This window comes from Denticeps clupeoides, chromosome 3 (genome assembly GCF_900700375.1).
Source record: "Denticeps clupeoides chromosome 3, fDenClu1.1, whole genome shotgun sequence".
Lineage (NCBI taxonomy): Eukaryota > Metazoa > Chordata > Actinopteri > Clupeiformes > Denticipitidae > Denticeps > Denticeps clupeoides.
The window spans coordinates 29,545,468-29,570,256 of record NC_041709.1 but is presented as its reverse complement, the minus strand read 5'-3'; the positions used below and the strand labels follow the sequence as shown (position 1 = coordinate 29,570,256).

Sequence of the window (24,789 nt, the reverse complement as noted above, 5' to 3'; positions counted from 1 at the left end):
GACTGGTTCAGAACGGGAGGATGAGGAAGAGGACCGGATAAGGAGGGAGCGTGGCTGCGTCCCGCAGTACCAGAGCTCCACCGTGCGCGTCCTCACACACTTCACTGCCGAGCCCGCCGCCCGCGGGGGACAGGTGGACTTTCTGCTGGGCAGCGACTGGCAGGTAGATGTGACAGAGCTGATCCATGATTCACTGAGGGTGGAGGACTCGACAGTAGCCCGTCTGCTGGACGGAACAGTGCTGATGGGACTGGACACGGGGACGACCAAAATACAGGTGAGGGAGGAAATTGTGTCCCACTTCTGAACACTCTTAGATCTCAGAACCTTTTGATAAATGCCTGTGTGTTGCAATATTGTCATATGTCATGAGGTGTGTACTGCACCCGTTTACAAATTTTTTCTCCAGGTCTTATAGGTTGAGGTCAGAGGTCAACATTACAAATGCTAAAATGGTTAGCCATGCTTCTTTTTATTATTATTAAAGAAAAGGTTATTGAAGAAACACACCGCCTGACATCATGGCATGTAGGCCTTTTTTTCAGGACATTAGTATGTTTTTGTATGTATGTGGTGTGTGGGTGTGTTTGTGTGTTATTTTTGCTGGGAAATAAATGAGGACCTGTCAGCGATGTCTCAGGAGCAGCAGCTCTTCATTTGTCTGTCTGAGAGTCACTGCAGGCATGTCATGGGAGAACTGCTAAGTGTCGTTGTGTGTGTGTGTGTGTGTGTGTGTGTCTGACACATTCCTGGTTCTCAGTAGGAATCAGGAAATATCAGCACTGGTGAACTGTGAGTTGTAGCACAACAGCACCAATATCTCACAGTACAGCACAAGCTGAACCTTTAATAATTACCATGACGAAATTCCTCCATGATGGAACTGACGAAACCGCTTATCCAATTGTTTCTGAGCGCATCATTAATTCCGAATGCGGCTGGTCATGTGACATTTTCACTATAGCCTATAAACATTGGTCCAAGATGTGTCTGAGTGATGACTTGTGGTATTTGTGCTATAATAAATAATAAAGTTTAGCTGTAGTGTATGCTTTCTAAACACATCGAATTACTATTGTCCTCACAAAGCCTGAATAATTATTTTGTGTGTGCATGTTTTAAGAATTATTAAAAAAAAAAAAACAGCAACAATAATAATAATATACAATCGAGGACAAAAGTTGAATAAATTGAAAAGTAAAATTAGAGTTTGAAAACTTTTGTGATAATGGTTGCTTGCTCTTGTCTGAGAAGAATCTCCTGTGAAGGAGAGATTGTGTTTAATGAGGTAGGCGTGGCATGGATAGTGTTCCGCAGAAGAAGGTTGCTGTTTATCAGGAGAAGACTGATTACAGGATGACCCACAATGGCCAGCACTTAGTGTAAACGCAGGCTTGAGAAAGACTGGATGGTTACGGAGCGTGACTCCAGACGTGCTGCTGCCCAGACTGAAGTATGCTGGTGCATTCATTCATAAGCACAGTTATATCATAAGTCGCACAGATCAAAGCGGACCTTCAGGTCAGTCACTTGTCTGCCTGAAAAAATAATGAATTACAATGAATTATAACACATAATTACAAAACAGAATTTCTTCCATCATCACATCAGGACTCATATTTATTTGTTTAATGTGCTAATTATTCTTAATAATCATCATCATCATATTTTGTATAATAATTACCAGCAGGAGTTGTAGTAGTAGTTATATTATAGAATTCCTTGTCCATAAAATCCATGCATGAATTGAATAAATGAAGGAATAAAATAAAACATAATTAAGCGAGGGAACACTCTGGTTATTATTGGCTTTCTGTAAATGCTTTCTGTGAAATGCCTGACTACTTGGCATTTTTACACTTCTGAAATCTGCTGGGTGGGTTTATCTTTGCCGCCGTTGCTTACAGTACTTGGTGTATGAATCGTGTTCGTTTAGAACAGTCCAGGCCTTTTGGGACAGTTGCATTCGGAAAGGTTCCTGAACATCAGACAAAGCAGCAGCACTGAGGGCAGTATATGCAAATACATTCAAATGTATCCAAAATCCTCTTCCTTTTACTCCTCCAGTATCAACTGTGTCGTTTCAATTCCTTTAATGAGAAATAGAATTGACATTCTGAAAAGTGACAACCTTCAGATGAATAAACCGAGAGATTAAAAAGGATCACCTTGATCCGCAGCCACTGGAGGTTCCAGTCGGGTTCACGTGCGCATTTCATGCATCGTTGTGCGCTTGAAATATTAGCAATCAGACGGTCGCCTCTCGCATCTGAGCCGTTCGACAGGCCTCATCAGACACAACACGACTCGGGGACAATCGTAAACAACAGCAATCCCATCTTATTAGGGCCCATCGGCGCAACACTAACATCTATCTGTCCCCAAACTGCACTTTAATTGATTTCCATAACATGTGCCGCGTGGCTATGATGATCGCACGCCGTATTAATGTTAGCGTTATATATCATGAGTCAATATGCAGCCGCTGGTCTGGAGACTCGCGGGGCTCTTGTGAGTGTATTCAGGCTTCAACACACACATACACAAACACACACATGGATGCACTCAAGCACAAGAAAGCAATCAGGGACTCACACAGAAATCACTAACACAGACACACACACAACACACGCACATCTGCAGCGCTGATAAACCACAGTGAAAGTGCAAGGAGATTTGTATTTAAATGCACAAACTCCCCCATAATAACATTCTGGCAGTGTTCTGTCATGCTTCTGCAAAATAATGTTCCGGTTCTGTATGCATCTTTAAAAAATAATAATAATTCCCTGTGCACCAAGCAAGAAATTGTTCTGCTGCACCCCCATGATTTCCAGGTCACATGATAAAAACGACAACACAGGGCTATAAATTAAAAAAAAAAAGTGTAGATACAGGTATGCAAACATCTAATCATTCCTCTGTTGCACACATTATTATTTTTTTGGCTTCAGTCAACTTCTTCCTCATGACTTTGACGTGAATTTAGCAAACTGCAGCCAGACCAAAGTCAAAATCTGAAACAATGTAATTATTTCAAACAATTATTTAGCCATTAACTGTTTCTACTGTTGTTGTACTACAAGAAAATTTGTTTTGAAGCCTCAACGTTGGTGAACAAGCATTTTGTTCATACTCTCTGTCTGAGTGTCCCGGCTCTGCAGACGTCAGCCGTCGCTGAAGCACAAGCCACTGATAACCTGCATATCACACCCGACAGCTTATTATGAGCGCCACTCTGCCAATATGGAGTCTGCTGGACAGGCCTTAATTGATCTGGATGGGAAAAGACTCCCGTCACTGCGGACGTCAACACCGCTTTCTCTTTTTGTACGTCAGACGCACTCTGAGGTGGGCAAAAAAAAATCAAACGTCACTCACTTCTCCTTGGTCTGTCCTCAATTGGAGTTCATGAGAAACCAGGGAGGTGCGGGGTGGGGTTATAGATGGTTGTGAGTGTGTGTGGTGTGTGCAGTAATGATAATTTCTAGGATTTTGGTGCTAACTGCACTAACCACCTGTCATTTAGTGTCCATCAACATTTGCTTAAGTGATTTTTTTTTCTTAAAAAAAGGGACCAGGAGACACATCGGACACATCTGAGTTTACATTTACATTTACGGCATTTATCAGACGCCCTTATCCAGAGCGAATTACAATCAGTAGTTACACGGACAGTCCCCCCTGGAGCAACTTAGGGTTAAGTGTCTTGCTCAGGGACACAATGGTATCCGCATCCTTCAAAATTCTTGATTCAGAGACATCTTCCAATGAAGAAGTCTGTTCTTTTCCTCCAAGTGTATCCCAAAATTCAGCATGTACTGCTAACAGCTGGCAATGCAAAATACAAAATGATCTAAAGGCTACACCACCTGTGAGAAGATCCACAGAAGCAGGATGCCGCTGATGTGATAACAAGGTTGTCTGGAGAGCACGTCTATTCATAGTGCAGGTTACAGGTCAGGATGAATGTCAAATAATTAAAGACATATTCCTGCATCGAGTTGGATGGAAAAGAGTTTTATTAGAATGAGGCAACTTGGCTCTGGCACGAGCACCATAAGCCTGATGGTCTGAGGACTTCTGCAGTGTTACATACTGAACATTTTTTACATTTTTCACAGGAAGTAGCACGATCACACGGGAACATGTGGGCTTGTCAGGAACATAAGACTCCGTCTTTCAACTCCAGCTCTTTGAAGTTCTCAGTGCTTAAAATATCCGTTCAACAGAACTTGTGTTCTGAAGGAGACAAGTGACACATTTTTTTGTTTATGTTTTTTTTTATGCTTAACAGATATGCTTTATGCTTTACATCTTTGTACAAGTGCTATGACAGTAATAAGAAAGAAAGGCGATGAATCCCTCAACACCCACCATCTTTCCAGAAAAATCTACCAAAGTACACACACACACACACACACACACACACACACACACACACACACATATATATATATATATAACGAATGTAAATGGATTATAATATTTCTAACATTAAATAGAGAAAATTAATCTAATTACATTGTCCTTGTTTGAGTAAGAATAGTATAGTGTAAAAAGTTTGTGACATGTTCTAATGCAGTAACCGTCATAACAAGGCATCACAGTGATGTATGAAAAGTTTAACAATCAGTAAAACACTTTTTTTCACACTATGCATTATAAACGTTCTTATAATGCATTATGAATGAGAATTGTTACTTTGTTTGCTTTTGTAGTGTGAATTAAATGATATTAAATGTGTTCTGATATCCTCTGAGATTAGAAGAACAATGGCCTTCATCAGCATTTATGTTTTGGAGTGTATTCAGTCTCTTAAGTGGCGCAACAGTTGTCAGTTCAGTCCACATCGGGCCACCTGCACCACACACGCCTCTTAAAGAGGCAGAGCACATTGCCTATTCATGTATTCAGACCCTCGTCCCAGCAGGACATTTATTCAGCAAATTCAGACCCCGGCGCTAGAGCAGATCCTGTCACCACGGCGTCAAATGCCACTAATTTCTCCACTGACACAGTGGGCTGCTAGCAGCATACGTTTTTTCCAGAAACCAGTGAGTATCTACTAGTAGACCCTGGCTATGACACAATCTGCAACCTTCTGATTGCTAGTCCACCACTGCCCCTAAAAAAGGGGAGGTGCCTGATAATTGACACCTCTCTCATTCATTACTTCCTCATTCCAGACAATTTAAACTCATGTCCAAAAAAAAAAAGTTAAATATTATATAATTTATGTTTTATCTATTAATTTATGTAAATCCTGAGGACGCCTTTAACTTGACACTAACAAACAAACCACATGCTGTTGCTTGGTTTCTGATAGCTTCAGAGTTCCGTCCCGGTGAAGATTCTGATTCATTCATTGCCCAATTTATCCACGTAATCCAGATTATGGTTGCCTTGGTTTAGGGATATTTAGGGACGCCATGTGTAGTGTCAAGTGCTGTCACTGAACTTCATTGCTACCACTCTGCACACTCTGCTTTTAGGCCCTTCACTTCTTGCATGCAATGGATGTTGATGTTTACGGTGCCTGTGTGCATTTGTAAGTGGTGCTTATATGACTATAAAAGGTGATTGATTTGCTGTCATGTCTAGGCCAAGTACAAAAGTAAAACGTTTGTCGCTGACGTGCTGGTGAGGTGTGTATTTCTGTGTTTATTCCAGTTCAGTGGTATTTGGTTTTGTTTCCTGTCTTGAGGTGATGTCTCCTCTGTCCGACTCTGTCCTGGCTGAGCGCTCAGTACGGGTCGTGGATGACAAGGTGCTGATAAGTGAGCTGGGGGTGCAGCTTGCTTCTGGCCTCTCCCTAAACCTGCAGCTCAGCCCCGGGAGCAACAAGGCAATCGTCGCCACGGCAACCACCCAGGAGGTCATGCAGCGGCCCAAGCAGGTATTTTTTTTTCTTCTTGAACTGAAACAAGGCACTTGTGGTGCTGCTAAATGTGGTGTTAGCATTCCTGACGCGAGGCTCAGCGGAAGCCGGGACAATCCCGGTCACCTCCAGGAGTAATCACAATAATCGAAAAAACAAACAGCGAGTCCACGTCTTTGATGAGCCCGGCAGGATTCATTTCCCCCTGCTTTTATCTGATCGCTCTGCGCTGCCCAGCTCTCCAGGCTGAATGCTTCTCTCCGGCTCACTGTCCTTTTTTTTTTTTTTCCCCCGAAACTCTGACAAGAGAGGCTTTTGTAATCGGCATGGGGTCTTCTTTCTCCTCCATCTTGATAAGGTTAAAAGACCGGCGGCATTTCCTGCTGATCACAGTGTCTGTAGTGCAGCGACAGCATCGTCTTTGTTTTTTGCACAATTTACAAATTTCTAATGTCTCCAGTGTGGCGCCTTCCTCTTGGAACTCGTCTTAAGTAATTATTTTTTTTCTTTAAACGTTTGAAGTTCAATGTTTGGCAAAAAAATTATTAATTCTGTTTCGTTTTCTTCGGTGCTTTGTGGCTGTTGTGTCTCTGCAGGAGTCCCTCATCAGCGCCTGGCTGCAATTCAGCGATGGCTCTATGACCCCGCTTGACCTGTATGACTCCGCCCACTTCGTGCTCGCCGCCACCTCTTTGGACGAGGAGGTGGTGACCGTGCGACAGGACTTGACGTGGAAGTGGCCCATCGTTGTTGCCAAGGGCGAGGGCCAGGGGCTCCTTGTACGGCTGGAGATGTTTAATGCGGAGGTGTGCCAGAAGAGTAAGCGGCGCAGCATCCTTGCCTCTGGCAACGGCTACGTCCGCGTCCGGTTTGGCCAGGGTGAGGAGGTTGACAGCCGCGCTGGCGACCGGAGACATCGAATGAACACCCCTTACTATGGTGGGTCCATCTCGGATATTGATGCTGGGATCATGAACCGGGGGGCTACCACCATGAAGACGGCAATGCCAGGAAGACCCAGTGGGGGGCGTCTGTCGTCAGACGGTGGCCTGGACGTTCCCATCGACTTCTCAGAGTTCCCGGCCCAGGCAGAGCTCCCTCGGGGTCGTAGTACAGAAGACGATCTCCTGCAGACGCACCGTGGCCTCACAGACCTGGAGATCGGCATGTACGCCCTGCTAGGTGTCTTCTGCTTGGCCATTTTGGTGTTCCTCATCAACTGCGTCTCCTACGCCCTCAAGTACCGCAATAAGCAGCTACCCCTAGAGGGCCAGGAGACCATGGCCCACTCCCACGACTGGGTGTGGCTTGGCCAAGAAGGGGAGCTCCTGGAAGGACCCCAGGGCCTGTGCCTTCAGCAGGAGGATCTCAGCAGCATCCTGGACTCTGGGTTGGGCTTGGAGGAAGGCAGCCAGCTGCTCAATGGTATCTCGGCTCAGAAGGGTGCGCAAGGCATCGCCCACCGCTCAGGCGCCGAGCACAAGAGCGAATCGCTCAACTCACCCACCACCAAGCGGAAGCGGGTCAAGTTCACCACCTTCACCCACGGCAAGTCCAGCAATGGCTGCCCCGCCATCAGCCCACTGGTGAGCACCCACAGCAGCGACATTAAGTGGGTGTGTCCGGACATCGAGCTCGGGGACTCCAAAGAGCTCCGAAACTATATGGAGAGGCTGAACGAGAATGCCACCAAAAGCCTGGCGTAGTCGGATTTCTACTCTTTCCCTGTCCCCTCATCTTCTTGTTCAATCTTTCTAGAATAAACTGTAGCTCACACATATTGCCTTCACGGTGAGGACGAGAGAATAGGGGTCAGAGCCTCTTTGGGAGGCCGTCATCTCATCGTGGAAAAGGACAGACTGGCTGGAAGGTTCATCCCTGAGAAAGATGGACGCGTCAAAATGGACGCATCAAAAACCCGAAAATAAATCACTATATATATATACGATGCCTACTCTACTTTCTTTTATCAAAAGGCGCTAATTTCATCTTTTAAAGAAACAACTTTTCCTTTTTTTCCTTTTTTTAAACCGTGATATTTCATCCCTAACATGATGTGACGTGTTCGGAAATAACCTTCGCTGTAAATAAGACACAACAAAACGAACCAACAAAAAGAAATACCGACTACTTCTGAGCTGAAGAACACGTTTTGTAAGGGTTTTACATATTTTTATACATCTCCGTTACACTTCTGTTCCTCCTCCAAAGACTTCACAGTATGCGCATGTTGCTGCAGATGTAGAGACTGCATCTATTTTTCACGACAATTATCGTAGGTACTAGGGATGGGCGTGGACATTTTGCACATTTTAATGTCCAGACTGATAATTAGCCAGACTTTTAAAACTGCCTACTTTACAGGAGAGCTCTTATTTTTCATCTTTATTAATATCATTTTTTTAAATCTGTTATAGAAATGTGTAGTCAGTGTACTCTGTCTTGTCCGGTAATATAATATGTGTAATTATCAATGAAACACTTCAAACTTGGAAGAAAATTGCACCTCATTTGGACGTTTCAGTACTGATGTGTTTGAAAAGTAAAGCCCATCCCTAGTAAATACTTCGAATGCCCCTGGGGAAAAAAGACAAGAACTGGAATGTGAAACATGTTCTGCTGGACCACTGATCGCACATCTGAATATGTGTGCAACCTCTTTTTACAAGATTTGTTTCTATGTTTAATGTCTTTTGTTCATTGCGTCACCATCTCATTATTGCCATGGTAGTTTGTTTTATTTGGTTTTGTGTTAGTGCTGTGACTAGTATCGGGTTTATGGCGAGGGGCTTATTCTGTTTCAAGACTCTAGCACAATCCGCACCGCCTCTGTGAGGGCCAGAATCTGTGATTGAAAGATTTGGATAAAGTTTTTGATTTTTTTTTTTTTTTTCAACAGCTCCAGTGATTGATCATCAGTGTAACTCATCTCTCTGTCTCTAAACTGTTGCTGGGGCTTGTGTAGACATATATAAAATCTAATCAGAAGTGACTGGATTAAACTGTAATGTCTCAGGTTATGCATATTTAACATGAAGAAAGAATTATTATTACCTTTATTATTATAATTATTATTACTATTCTGATGTTGAATGGCTTTAAGTCTGCTTGTTCTGATCAGCTGGTTCGATTTGTCTGGCCCCGCCCACTGTAGCTGTAATAGGATTAGACTGGCATACGTGAAAGACACATGGATTAAATGGGGAGATTTAAACCCAAATCAAGCATTGGCCGTCCCCTCATCCCTGTGTCTGTTGGCCATATCTCCCACCTCCACCCGCTCCCACACCCCAGCTGCACTGATTAAAAATATTGGCGACTCTCTTAGCAAGTTGGCGTTTTTATTTGCCTCTTTTGTGTAAACGGGATTTTCCTGCCTCGGTTTTTGGGTGTCATTAGTAGGTAATTCATGCTCGGCAAAAGAACTGCATTTGTCTCATTTGCAAAAAAAAAAAAAAAAAAAGAGAGAGAGAGAGAGAGATGTCACCACTGCCCTGACAGATTACAGCCCATTGTTTCCCGGCGGGGGGCACTACATTTCCAAGGAGGGTGATTGTAACGGTGCTCAAAGAATCAATCGATTTTCTCAGAATCACATAACCTCGCTTTCCTGCGGGGTGCTTTTTTTTTTTTTTTTTTTGACGAATGAGTCATATGCTGAGTGTTTCGTTAGTGTTGGCCTCGCATTTCTCCAGACAATTAACCCTTAACTCCACCCCCCAGGATAACCATAGATGCTTTAAAAAAAAATTACAGGTCCCTTTTCTGACTGCAGGTGAGTTTGTCTCTTTTCTATGCAGCCCCTCAAGCTAAATCATTGCAGCCATTTAGCTCCTCGATGTTCAACGATGTTCTAATAACACTCCAGCACCTCTAGAGGGGAGGCGCAGAGGATGGTATCTCTCCTTTAACTCCACAGCGTTGAGTTGAATTTCAATACTGTTTCATGTGTTCGCTTTTTTAAGATGGGCCACACAATAAAAGAGTGAAGTTCATTACTCCGGTATGCGGCATCCGTGCGGTCCCCACCGGAGGCGGCCTTATTCAGATCCAAATGAAAGGACTGCTAACCCGGCCTCCCCGGTATTCTTGTGGAATCATCTATGGTATTTCCGTACGTGTGTTTCCGTTTGTGGCATCTGGGAGGATTGTTCAGGAATGTTCACATCCGCATCACTCAGTCTGATGGTAGGGTCACAGTCCACGCCACCCCGCCTCCAGCAGGGTTCCCAGTGGTCCAACAGGAGCTGCTGCTGTCCTCTGCTGAGGAGCACAGAGTTACTTGGGTTATACTGTGTTGAATATAAAGTTTGAGGACATTTTTGCAGGCATTTTAACAACACACACCGATGCACTGTGAAAATGAAAATGAAAACCTAGAGTTATAAATTTATAATAATAAAAGACAACAGAAATTTGTCTGTGTAAGTAAGCTAATTCAATTTCAGAGTAAAATATTGAAAGAATTTGAGAGAAAGTCCTTCCTGACATACCGGTTCAAGGTGTTATCAATTCATTACTGGGTTCATTTGGGTTCAAAATCAGAATGTTTGAAGTTAAAATGACCTTCACAACAACGTGAGGCCTTTACCAAATTCCATTTACAAATCAAGCAAATATTTTCGATTCATTTGTCGAAATTCCTTGAACGGAACATTTGGTCGGACAGCTGCAGTGCAGTGATGAACATGGCTTCATCCGGTTGGTTACAGTGAGAAAGCAGCAGTCCTTCTCCCATCTTGATGCTTACAGCACTAACCCGCTGGTGCTTCACTTTCATCTCCCCTCAAACAGACGTCCAGCTCTGCGTTTAACATCAGGCTGCAGCGAGGTGGAGACTGATGTCTGATTCGTTCTGTAGCAGCGGTGTAGCTAAGCAACAGGCAACAAGTGTGGCCCGAGCTGCAGGAGCAGCCAGGAAAAGTTCCTGTTAGAAGGAATGAAACGGAGCAGGAGGGTCCTGTAATGAAACCCATCTGCTTCAAAATGGTCCTGAAGAGACAGAGGCGTCAGGAGGGTTGGAGAGACTGAGCCACACATAAGGAGATAAATTGTGGTAGTGCTGAGGAGGGCTGCCTGCTTGCACCCTTGATAATGGATGATGGTCGACAGGAGAGCAGCAGAGGCCCAGGGGATCCGGACACAGACATCTCCTGGATGCAGGAGGAGGGAAGGGAAGCTGGGAATGTGGGAAGAATTTACACACACAGACTCAGTGGACTCAGTGTAATGTGGATGTTCAAGAAAGTTAAATGCAGAAGACACATTTTGTTGTGTCACTATGTGATGTGTTTGCTGTGTCACTTTCAACCAGACTTTTTCCTTGGCATTGAGTTTCTGGATCATCCACATTATACTATTATTCTACCGCTGTTCAGTTTATCTCACAAATATCGGCATCATCAAAAAGGAAATGCCGACCTCCCCAAACACAGGGGAGTTGACATTTGCATTTAGGAAAGGGACAGGCAGTGAGTAAGACACTCAACATAATGACAAAGTCAAAGGATCACTAACAACTTAGACCTTGTGTTAAGCTCACAATTGGAACCACATGGAAGTAGTGATTGTAAATCATTTTTGGATAAAACAATTTGGCAAATGTAATGCCAAATGAGTTGACTGCATTACAGTATGAATAAAGGCAAGAAGATTGTTAACAAGACTTCAGGCAAAATGCACTGTGCTGTCATTAAATATATCATTGCACATAAAAAAAGTAATAAATTCAGAATTCGATTAGCTTATATGTCGAATACATTCTGTAAAAGACATGACTGAAAAGGCATATTATTAGTATTTTATGATTAATTAAATAAAGGAGTATATAAATTATGCATAAAATCCTAAATTGTGGTAGTAACGAGTTACATTTACTTCGTACATGTACTTGAGTAGCTTTATAAAAGTAGGTTTACAACACAATACTATTTACTTTTACTTGAGCATATTTGAGAATAAGAAACTGTACTCTTGCTTTGCTTCATTGGGCAACATTACTTACTCGTTTGCAGCAGGTCTTATTGTGAGCTGTAGTTCCCTTTTCAGGTAAATTAGTTCGGAGACAAGTTTGATTTCAGCCAGCAGCTGATTAAGACGCCTTCGGAAATTTGTCTAAACCCAATAAACAAAAACCCTTTTATTGTTTCATATTTCCCCCCCCAATAACCCATCCTCCCTCTGCATTGCGCCACACAAAACAGCATCACAGGGCCAAGTTTAGGCGTGTAAATAAGTTAATTTAATGTCCCAGCGAGAGCGCCGATTTTCCAGGTGGCCCGAGTGTAACAGAGAAAGGGTCCCTCAATATTTAATGTGGTGTATAAAAAGATCAGATGACATATGCTGGGAAGGCTGTGCCTCATAATTCCACTTTTCACCGCTCAGTGCAGTAAATCTAATGCTGCCTGCAGAACATATGTATATCTGCACACACACACACAAACACACACACATTAATTTTCATACAAACACACACTGCAGTAACCGAATCTACAGCATTTTATTGATGATATGTCTCTTTTTCTCTTCTGTTCTGTTGAAGGTCATATTATTGGGGAGAAAATGTGATTATTTATCTATATTTGTGTCTTTTTGTAACCACGGTAGACTTGACTTTATAGTCTTGTGAGGACTGGGGTAATGAATAACATTAATAACTCTTATTAATGTATAAAATTAGTCTAAGCCTAAAGCTAAACATACCCTTAAACTTATGCATTTGGTGGTTTGACTTAAATCACGCACACACACACACACACACACACACACACAGACACGCACACTGACTCACTCAAGTGAAATTAGTGGTTGTCTGTAGTGTTTCAGGCTTTAGCTATCCCTTTCCACACCACAATATCAATCAATTGAACTTTTGTTTGGATTTTTTGGTCTTTTTCTTTATTTCTTTTTTCTTTCTTTCGTAATTATGCCACTTTGTTGAATTTCTTGTGCTTTTTTGCATTTCTATCTGTCTCCGGGTACTATTTGTTCTCTTTCTCTCACCTTTTTCTCTTTTCTTCTTGCTCTCTCTCTCTCATACACACAGTCACAGCCTTCTGCTTGCCTCTCATTTTTTTCCCCCCATGTCTCTGACACCTATGCGGAAGCGGCTTGTTAGTGGAGGTGGCTCGTTGACTCGTGGGCTCGTTGGTTCTTTGAGGGCCTGGCAGCTCCATTACAGCGTCACTGTCAGCCTGTCTCCTGTCCTCCACCCAACACCAGCCTTCACATCAAAAAAGCTTATTTGTTGCCGCGCCACAGCTTTTTTGGATCCGCCGCCTCCTGACAAGACGCAGACTGATCCGCGTTTACGGAGTTCAGGCCTTCACCCTCTGCGTCTCCAGTAACTCTGAACTGCCAGGTGTTAGGCAGGTCTGGGGGAATCCTAGGAAAACCATGCAAGGTACCCTGTATTTTACTATACACTTTTACAGACCATTTCATTCATGGCATCTGTAAAAAGAGGAACATCTGGGAAGATACGGGGCTCAGGACATGTCATGGTGTCACGCTGGCTGGACATGGCGAGAAAGGAGGACACATACGCCGACGTCACAGGACAGGGGTTTAATACATAATACACAGGACAGGGGAGTAATACTTGCCGGACCGGATCATGACAGTACCCCCCTCAAGGACACGACCTCCGGGCGTGCACTCAGAAACGGTCCATGAAAGGGGAGGGGGGTCCATAAGGACGAGTGGCGGCTGTCCTGCTCTGGTGGCTTCAGGCCCGGGCCAAAGCACAGCTCATCCGTGGGGGACCGGCATCCTGTCCGCAGGCGGCAGGTCACTCTGTCAGTCTCCGGCACGCCCCGCTGGGAAGTCCGCCGCTCTCCTCGTCTCGGGTAATGCCGGGAGCCCCCAAACTGTGCGACGGGTCTCCTCGACCCCACGGTAGCTTTCATAGGCTGTCGAGGTCCGGCCGCAAGGATTCGCCGGTACTCCCTGCCTCCGAAATCGCCAGGTGGAACCATCCTGTATTGTCCAGGACATTTTTAATTTTTGTCTTTTTCCAGGCCTGCTCCAGTCCCATATCACAGCCTCATAGGCCAGTAATAGACTTCTGTAAGCATGGCAAAACTCATGCAATCATTGCAATGAGTTATAGACGGTTTCAGGGGTGTCACACAGGCCACATCCTGCGAGAACACTTTATATAGATCTATGAATACGGTCCTGCGATACGAAGTGCTGATAACACAAAAACTACTGATCCCATAATGCAGTGCTTCAGTTGCCTTTGCGAAACATGATCTTTACACTGTAGCTGAATCTGTACAGTAGCAGATTCCACTATGGATGTGTTATAACACTGATTTCCTTTTCGATCTGATACAAAGTAAAATTCAGATTGGTAATTCGGCAATACTGATAACTCATACAAACACTAAATGTGTTTGGAAAATCGAAAAAAAAAGTGCCGTGGGATTTTCTGGGGGAGGCGGGGGCACCTGCAAGAAAGTGTTTGAGAACGTTGCCAGCCCTTGGATGATTTAGAATTAGTTTTATTTAGCTCAGCAACTATTTTATTTATTATTTTTTTGCAATAAAAGAAACAATATTGAAGTGAAATAAAACTGTCAGTTATTAACAGCTGCTTTCTTATTCTGAATGATTAAAGCCACTCCAATCAATAGGTCATATGCACAAATTTTCACAATCACTGTTGCCAGGTCATGATGCCTCAACGTACAATTGTCCAAAAATGTGTTAAAGACACACAAACCTACCCAAACTCACTGATAATTATTTAACTGCTGTGAGTTTCTTGAAATGTCCAACAAACAGCTATTCCAGAAATATAATAATATAACCACCCAATCTGGAAACCCTAACATAGTTAATTTTTTGTGACACGACCTGTTCATAGTATCATGAGTGGAATTCAATATTACAGTCATCTCAGGACCAAAGGCACAAGTGCTCAAACGTGGGGAAAAATTAATACTTTATTACAGACTTGTGAATTTTACGTCCTCTGAACATCCTCAATATGTCTTAAACAGAGCAACAAAAATATCCATCATCGTGTTCTATTCATGTATTATGACGTCAAAATCATTTTAACTTCTGAATACTGATGTTTTTTTAAAAGCAATACAGTATTACAGTACAGTATTCAGACAGTTTGATCTTGGTTGTTCTTGACATTCAAAAGGTCTCGCTCTTTGTTTCAATGGAGTTCACTTGATTGTATTTGTCTGACAAGGACATGAAAGTGCAGCCATTGTTTAATGTCTCTTCCAGGTCGTGTGACAGGGCTGAAAATGGATGAAAATGAGTTGGAGTTTCCACACTGGACCTGGACAAGGATTAAACGCTAAAGAATATCACCAGCATATGAACGCCGCTCCTGTTCTCCGTTCCACAGCGCACATAATGAACTTACCAGGATTTATGGCGCTCCGCTGATAGATGAGACTTATACTGCAATTACACATAAAGAGGAAGACGGGGACGTCTCTCTGTTCCACGTTGTCTGAGCTGTGGGCTGAGTGAGTCTTAATGAATGGAATTAATTTCAGAGACAAATTTGCATTATTCCAAGGTTAGCTTGTCCTTAGATGAGTCCCAGCTGGTGCTTGCATCACTGACAGATGTCATAATGAAGACAGGAAATGACACATCGACGGCTCTGCCGCCTCAAAGCAGGGGTATAAATCCCGCCTGAAGCGCTGGAGCGGCGCGTGGATGGGCGCTGAAGACCGACGTCGGGAGCGACACAAAGACTAATCAGCCGCTTGCCTGGCGCTCACACACACACACACAAGCAGTCGTATATCACACACTCGCACACTCCTTTCAGTGACTTATGCGAAACCTGATGACTGTCATAAACATAGACAAACAAATCCAAAACTCGTCATAAATAACAGGGCGTGGACAGGATGTAGAGGAAAACGTTGCTACCCATCCGCAGCTGTTAGAAGAACACAGACTCTCACGTGGTGGCCCAGCTGTCGCTCGATCTCCCATGATCCTCTACTGCGGACAGGCCTTGGCTCGGGGCTTAGGGTGTGGGGACTTTATCCAGCACTAGTCCTGACCCCTGAGCGGTGCCCACCTCTACCGAGCAGGTCAGGACCACGGACCCTCCCCCCCAGCTCATCCAACAGGAAGTCCTGCTTTTATGCTGGCAGTGCAACAAAACCAACGTACAAGTCATCGACACATCGATGGAACATGCAGAATTATGCATTTAATCGGATGACGGAACACTAGCTGTACTATGCCTGATATACAGTACAGGCCAAAAGTTTGGACACACCTTCTCATTCAATGTGTTTTCTTCATTTTCATGACCATTTAAATTGGTAGATTCTCACTGAAGGCATCAAAACTATGGATGAACACATGTGGAGTTATGTACTTAACAAAAAAAGGTGAAATAACTGAAAACATGTTTTATATTCTAGTTTCTTCAAAATAGTCGCCCTTTGCTCTGATTACTACCTTACACATTCTTGGCATTCTCTCGATGAGCTTCGAGAGGTCGTCACCTGAAATGCTTTTCCAACAGTCTTGAAGGAGTTTCCAGAGGTGTTTAGCACTTGCTGGCCCCTTTGCCTTCACTCTGCGGTCCAGCTCACCACAAACCATCTCGATTGGGTTCAGGTCCGGTGACTGTGGAGTCCAGGTCTCAACTTTTTGATAAGTACATAACTCCACATAGTTTTGATGCAAAATAAACTTTGTTTATACCATAATAGCCATAACCACACCATCGCCATACAACTGACATGGTATAAAAACTGATTCATGTCCAATGCCACTTTCGCTGCTCACTCTTCTCTTTTGTATCGTACCTGGCAGTTCTGGTTGTGCTCACAAACAGAACATGGTGGGCGATGAGGTCAATGATGTGACATCAGAAAGCACGACTTGTGCTGTTCCCACGAGTGGGAAACAACGACTGGTTGTCACTGCTGTGTTGAGGCGAAGCAATGTGACGCTCACTTGTGACAGTGGCACAGGGAAAAGGTAGGCTCTGATTGGGCAAAGGTTGTGATGGAGAACAACCAGAATTTTATCACAATCGCTAATACCGATGGTTCGCTCCGTTGGCCTCGACCAGCTCTAAAGGTCAGGCTGCAACAAATCTGACCTCTGAGGTCAATGTGCTTTACCTGTTCCACCCCAGAAAGGCTGAAGACCCCCAGGCTGAATCCTCCTCTAAAGGGAGCGGGAGTGCTTCTCATCTGCCTGCCCTTCGCGAGCGGCGCCTTTGAGTTTATTCATTTATGCGCGGATATGGATATGGGTGGGCTGCATTAGCGCTGTAATGGGTTGTGGAATTGCCCCCATGTGCCCTGTTGTTACCCTGCTCCTGTGTTTTAATTAAAAGTAAATAAAAATAAACTTCTGCATTGCATCTGTTCTGCGGCAGCTGTACTGTGGCTGGGGATTCGTTTATTGGTTTTAGTACATTGCAGGGGTGGAGCCTGCGCACGCACACACACACACACACATACTCTCATACACACGCAGCCTCAGTACCTGTGACGTATCTTGTTGCATTGTGGGTGTGTGTCTCTGTGCAACGTGTGTCTGTGGGACAAATCCATACATGCACACACGCGTGCATGTTGTTTGCCGTCATCCTCGTCAGCCTCATTAGCCCTGCGATCCGTGGCAGCCTGGAGCGGGAGGACGGGAGCCGGGGGAGGTCAGCGGCGGTCCCCCCCCCCCGCCCAGACAAGGTGAACAGCGGCAGATGGCCCAGTAACTGGAGCAAGCAGCGCGGCGTGACCCGCCGTTTAAAACGAGGGTGAGGGAGGGAGCGGGAGAGCGAGATACCTCGCTCTCAGCAGACTCTGCCAGATGGTGGAATTGCATTAAAGGATTGCCAGACAACAACAATTTAGTAGCGTAAATCAAAACAAAAAAATTACATCAGCGTTTTGCAGTTTGCACAATTCTGCACTTTTGATCACAAAATGGCTGCGTTTCCTGCTAATATTATGTTATACCTACCTGTTGTTATTTTGGCACGACATTATATATTTATAACTAAATTTACAGACACAGCGCTAAAGCGGCCCAGGACCCCCACAAATATGCAATAACCCTCGAACACTTAACAAGGTGCCTGATACTTCCACATCACGGACGGCGTGACGGAAATGATTCATTCCACCGTCAAGCCCCCATCAATAAGGGTGAATCGTGCACAGAGCCAAACCTCACATCGACGGAAAGATCGCCGAAGGCGGCTTGCATTCCTCTCTAAAAGGTATGTTTGGGTATATGTACTAATATAATAGGCACCAGGGGTGTGTGGATCCGAACTGGGGCTGTAAAGGATGAGGGTTCAAATTCAGCAGCGAGTCAGCAGCAGAGGTGCGGCTCCAGTCACTGTAATTAACCGCGGCGAAGGCGTCCGTGTTCGAGAGACAAGGAACGTAATTATCGCTGCAATTTCCAGTACATTGTCGCATTAAGTCATTAGTTCATAAGTAAAATGGGAACTGCGCTTTAATCAGGTGCCAAATGGGTGCACGGAGGGAGTTTAATTCTGTTCATCTGTGGCTCGTTCGTCGCGGTGGCCATTAACTTTCCATTAATAACATGCAAACACGCTTCACATCACAACTTTCCCGGTTAACCTGGGCACCCCATCCTTGGCCCTGTGCTGAATTCTGGGACTCTGCTCTTATTTCTGGGACGCTGCTTGGTGCTCCAACTGCAGCGCCCTCTTGGCACAGATGAACTGGTGTCAGGTGAGCAAACACCACACAACAGAGCAAAAAACACTGCCAAGATGAAAAGAAATAAAAAAAGTGCTGCTGCAGTCAACTGAACATTACTACATTGTATGTTTATTTATCAGTAGATGCCTGTACTGTGCAGTGAATGGTGAACTTGTTGAAATATACTTAAAGTAAAATTAATTAATTAAAGTAAGGGGGATTTAAAAAAGTAAGGGGGATTTAAAAAAATTAATTAAAGTAAGGGGGATTTTTTTGGGGAGGTGCAGCCATATTTGTGGGGCAATTTAAAGCGTGTTCCTTTTTTCCTGTCAATTATGAAGTAAATGATGTGCAAATTATTTTTACGAAGCAGCAAAATGATTCCTGGTTAATGGTAAGGGCAATTTTGTCTTCAGTCACTATGAATAAAGAGAGAAAATGATCTTTGATGACGTTTAAGCATGGGACGTATTTACAGGCACAGGCCTTAAACCATCCAGGATGAGGGAGGAGTGTGTGTGAGCACTCCTCTCATTATAAACTCATGATTGTGTTCTCGCTGGCAGGAATAATTACACAATTCTAGTCAAGATACGGCTGCTTTCTTGGTTTATCCACTTATTTAAAGTCAGTGTTTGACCTTACACTAGCGAACAAGCCCCTTGCTTCGTGCTTAGTGTAGTGTGAAAGTAGTGTGAAATATGTTTGAGCTGTTCTTATGTGAGTTGTACATTAGACCAGGTGGCTAATATGAGCCAAAGTGAATCACAGATTGGGGTCAGCTCTAAATGGAATGTTTAAACATCATTTCTTTTTTTAGTACTTTAGTGTAATATTACTTTTGTGTAATATTACTTTTTTGCAGTAAAACTGCATTTTTTTTAAACATTTAAGGATACTGCAAACTTGCACTTGCTAAAACCCAAAACCTGCCATTTTAGGACTTTTTTTTTTCAGGTACAGTAGCTTTTTCTTGTGTCTTTTTGATGACCCTTAATGCCGCACCATGGTATTTTTATCAAGACGCAGAGGCACACAGACCCCAGCGTTGTGACATTTGAATCAAATCCACAGATCTCTGGCTCGGTGTTACACAAGGAAAGCAGACCTCTTTTCACTGTACCTCCCCAGGAGGGTACAGTGCCTTCCTGTGATAAAAAATGTATCAAAACCATGGCAGGAATTATGTCCTGCTGCTGGAGCCATCACGAGGGATGTACTGGGGGACATGGAGTGCTGCTGCTGTCTGATCATACGTTTTCAAAGAACGTGAAAGAGTGCAAGAGTATTTACAGACAACACTGAATACACACATAAAAGAAAATGAATTGAACCACTCCGTGGGGATTATGCTGTGGACAGATTTGTAGAGACTCTGTACCAAAGCCACCAACCCGGGGAGGGGAGAAGGATAATGTCACCATGTTTAAACATTCCTTGCATGGCATAATATGGATTATTTTGAATTAATTATAAGCAGGGTGGCAACGAGCCCATGCTTAGATGCTACAGGTGTAGTCTCATGTGGGCACCACCTGGGCGTGACCTTTGCAGAGGTGCATTGTGGGCTGGCTGTGCAGGGGAGCCTCTCTGGATTAGAGGATGGGGAATGGTGCCCCGGCCCTGAAGGAGTCAGTGGGTCGGTGCTAATCCCTGTTTTGGCACTGGATTGAGCCACGGGGCGTGGGTGACCCTTCAGAGAGGATTTTACCCACAATGCAATGCAACCACAGCTGGGGCAGGACTTCCCATATCTCCAAACAGGAGATACATCTCTCCATGGATCAAAGCACTCCACAGGTTCCCAAGCATCACCTCTGAGCAGGACATCTGAGAGGTGTACGTCCTACACCAGCAGCTGGATTCATGATCCTTCCATTCACAATCATCTCATCTGGTCTTACTCTCTTAATCCCTGCACACCCAGAACTGAGTGGAAAACAATGCTATAAATAACTTTTTAATTATGATGCAGTTCAATGAGGCAGTTTTTTCCCCTAAACGCCGTTGCATTTATTTCTGATGTTTTCTTCAAGAATGAATTACTTTTTCAGACAAAGGTATTGGATCTGTAGATTTGTGGATCTTTTTTTGTTTGTTTAGAAAGCCTCAATCAATCTGCATATTCAACAGACAATTGAGCCTCACCTTTGTACTATCAATTAAATGTACAAAAAACATTTCTTCTTGCATCATCATGTTGGTTTCAAGTGTTGGTTACAGGAGACCATAAAAACCCAAAATTGACCATATTATGATCCTTGTGTGTTGACTTAAATTTTTAAAAACATACTTCTTTAATATTGGGACAGGGGGTGCTAGCAAAAAGCCGTGGCAGGTCACTGATTCACTAGCACTAGGCATGTAAGATGCCCAAGATGTGACAAATGTTTCATCAGCTCAAAAACCCAGACATTTCTGAAAGCCTGGTCAGACACAATTTCCTGGTCTCAAAAAGAGTCTCAAGCACCTTTTTGGCCCCAGCTGCTATTATGTGTTCAGTGTTAAGCCATTTGGTTTTTGTTTGATAACTAAAATTAAGACTTTATTCAAATCCCTTTGCCAGTAGAAAGAGCTTTCATTTAGGCTGTATGTCTTAGTTTGAGCCCAAAATTTCCCTTATCCCCTTATGGTTCTCATATGGTAAAACAGCGAAGCACTGGCCAAGGATGAAATGAGGGCCTGCTCTGTATTCCCGAAAGCACTTGTTTGGGCTCCCGTGACAAACTGTGGCTAATTTGCTGCCATGCCTCGAAGGTTTCAACAACCTGTTGGTGTGTACGAGTGTGTGTTCGCGTCCGTCTTTGAGGCTCTTGTCAGCCACTCTGCCATTTGACAAAACCGGAAATCAGCCAATTAAGATGCGTTCAGACCTTATAAACAGCTGCTCCACAGTAGGGTGTGAATACGGCTGGGCATCTGGACATCTCAGAGCAGTGAGCTGTACATTTAGGAATCTTAATGATGTCTCTCTGTGTGTGTGTGTGAGTGTGTATTAAGCCTTTATCTTTATGCTAATCATAACCATGTCCAACCTGCAGTGAGATGCCGCTCATCTAAAGGAAGCAACAGTACTAACAGGCTTATTCACAAAAGCACAGGCAGAGAGAGAGAGAGGAACTGGTCTCTCTGAGGAAGAGCACCCATGATCACAAAAGGTGAATTCTGGGAAAAAGGACAGCAAGTGCCTGGAGTAATAATATAATTTTGCAAGAGCAGCGGTGGCTACTGCTGTGGTGTAATTATTGCTTTGGAGTCCAAGGTGCCAGTTCCTGGAGCTGGAAAGAACCCTTTTATCATTCAGTGCATGGATTGGAAAGAGGTCTGGAGCCTAAATAAGGACTAAATGAGACTAAACGTGTGACGCCCAGGCGCCATGGGGCGATCACAGCGGGTGTTCCTGCACCTGATTATGGAGTCCTGATCCATCCCAGCTGAAACCAATTAGGCTTGATTGACCAGGACTCCATAAGAACCGTTAGGCAGCACCCAATAGGTGCTGCCACATTAACTTTGACTGCTACCTACCCAGTTTGGAGTTTTTGTTTCTGTTCAAAGCCTCTGGGTTACTCTTGCTTCCTTTTGTGTTTTTTTCCCGTTTCGGCCCATGTTCCTGTTTTTGTTATTATTAATAAATCCTTGGTTCAAAGATGTCCTGCTTCTGTGCCTTCTTCCCCTTTGGACCCCAAAAGGAGACAGGATGTTCTTATTGTTTGTTTTTCATTAAAGCAACAGAAATGGAACTGAAATGCGTATGAATTTCACTGCAGAACGCTCACATGTTCTCGTTGTGTTTATTTGAGTATTTCCACTCACATTCCATTCTATACTGACATTGCAGGATTGTGCAAAGTACAGGCTACATGCATGTTCCCTATACACATGTATTAATTTCTGGTGCATCTTCGTACTTTATATGCTGAGGGCAGGCAGTAGTCTTAAGATGCTGCAGATGGTGATTAGGGAAAATCTTTAGCACAACTTAGCAGAAGCTGTGTGGATCGAGTAGATGAAGGAGATCTTCAGCCAGATGTATCAATAACCAGTCGAAAGTCATTTAGCTTATTTATTTAAAAAAAAAGAAGTATTAAGCCAAAGTATAAGCCAAAACCATTAAACCAAATATAATCACATATATAGTTACAAAAAACGTGGCCATTTCAAGAACCATTCCTTAATCCATTTATTAATTCATTAAAACCAGAACTTTTATTTAAACAAAAGGGTGCCCCCCCTCTCATAGCACAATTAGAAATAACGAATTCAGAAAAAGTCCAGCCTGTTATTCACATCTCCCACCTCCTGCTGACTCTGCCCACTGTGAGACGATAGGATTTGACACAGCCAAAAATGATTTGTGCGAAGAATTAATGTATCTATCGCTGTTACAGGCCTTCTGATTCCCTGCGCTCTAATTGCACATGCGGCTTTATTAACAAATTGGCTATCAGTCAGTAATAAATCAAGGAACAAATTTAAAAAAGCCTCCACACATCCTCCTCGTGAAAATCATAATTACTTAAATGCATATTTTGTGTAATTCAAGGCTGTGATGTTTGAAGTAAATGTATAAAAATATTTCAGTTGGTGGCCTAGTGGGGGCAGTGGAGGCCTAGTGGTTAAGAAAGCGGTCCCGTAGTCAGAAGTTTGCCGGTTCTAATCCCGATCCGCCACTGAGCAAAGCACCGTCCCCACACACTGCTCCCCGGGCGCCTGTCATGGCTGCCCACTGCTCACCAAGGTGATGGTTAAATGCAAAGGACACATTTCACTGTGTGCACCGTGTGCTGTGCTGCTGTGTATCACAATCACTTCACTTTACTTTATCTAATGTTAAAGGTGATAGTGCAGGCAGTTGTTTTTAACAGAATACAATATAAATAATTAAATACACATTACATTGAGTTTCATTTTTGCAAAAAAAAGCAAAATTAAACAGTAAACTGTGCTATTTCCATCAATTGGAAATACATGAACCATTAAAATCCAACCAAAATCTACAATAAGTAGTAGAGGAAGGGAAAATACTCAAAAATAGTTTTGCTTTGTATGTTTCGGGCAAATTTTCTGTTGAGACTTTTTGTCTCAAACAGTCTCAAACAATTTTTTTATTTTTAATATAAGACGGCCTCACTGTTTTCTGGCCAGTTCATTAAAATGAAAGCAAACCCAGGATGTGACATATACATGGCCAAAATGACCGAGGTCATTGCCGTTGCGATGTTTACCACTCATCGAGTGGTAAACAGGAAAAGTCTCATGTCACACCCTGCCACCTCTGCTGTCTGTCTGCCAGCGCGAGAGACAGAGAGAATGAGGGATCGGGCGGATGGAGGGATGGAGGGATGGAGGGATGGCGTTGGAGCTTGGACTGGGTAATTGGGCAGGTGACTGGCAGCATGTGACGGCTGAATTTCATCAGCTGGCCCCTGCATCATTCAGACTAATTGATCAGCGCGAGGAGGAGCCGAGTCCCCACCGAGCGGCGCAGACACTGGACAAAGGGATCGGAAGATAAGACGACGAAATGCGGCAGGAGACGGATGAAAAGAAAGCGAGAGGCTGATAAAGGGACGGTGGGAGAAAATGACTGTTTGCTTTTTGATTCCAATTTCCAGATTGAGTCAACAAAAGAACACATCTTGGCCCATTCAATTCCGTCTTTTTCACCTCTAAAATTACCATAAAATTGCTCTGTCTCCATTAGAGGCACCTAGAAGCTGTTTGACAAACAGCCTGTAGACCAAAATACCTAGCGCACCCCCTCCCTTCCTATCTTCCTCGCTCCTGCTCAGAAGCATTAACTAAACAGAAGGCATTAATAACTTTCTCTTTCTTTTCTGTTTTTTTGCTCCATGCGCTGACGGTGAGACACCTGTCAGCAGGGCCCTGCGGGTGTCACGACTTCAGACGCCTTCGTCACCAGACCCCTCACCGCGACCACCCACGCATGGAACCTCCTGATCAGAGAATCCTGTTCGCGATGACTCCTGACATCCACCGTCTCCACAGAAACACACACACACACACACTCACATCAGATTTACAGCAGAATAAGTGCTGACGTGCACACACACACACACACACACTCTCACACAATACCAGTGTGACATCCTTATTCTTACAGATACGCGCTTGCACACATTTTTATGATATTCTGAGGACACAAATGTGCCAGCTGTACACTGAATATTACATAATAGCAGAAGCCTA

At 43.8% G+C, this 24,789-nt stretch overlaps 1 protein-coding gene across 1 annotated transcript in view; it reads left to right on the top strand.

Moving 5' to 3' along the window:
* Positions 1-8,739, top strand: part of LOC114786095 (transmembrane protein 132C) — a 146,392-nt gene extending 137,653 nt beyond the window's left edge. The window contains exons 7-9 of the mRNA XM_028972922.1: positions 1-277; positions 5,708-5,899; positions 6,478-8,739. Of these exons, the coding sequence (XP_028828755.1) occupies positions 1-277; positions 5,708-5,899; positions 6,478-7,587 (1,579 nt within the window). The 3' untranslated portion in view covers positions 7,588-8,739. The remainder of the gene's footprint in view (positions 278-5,707; positions 5,900-6,477) is intronic.
* Positions 8,740-24,789: the final 16,050 nt, after the last annotated feature.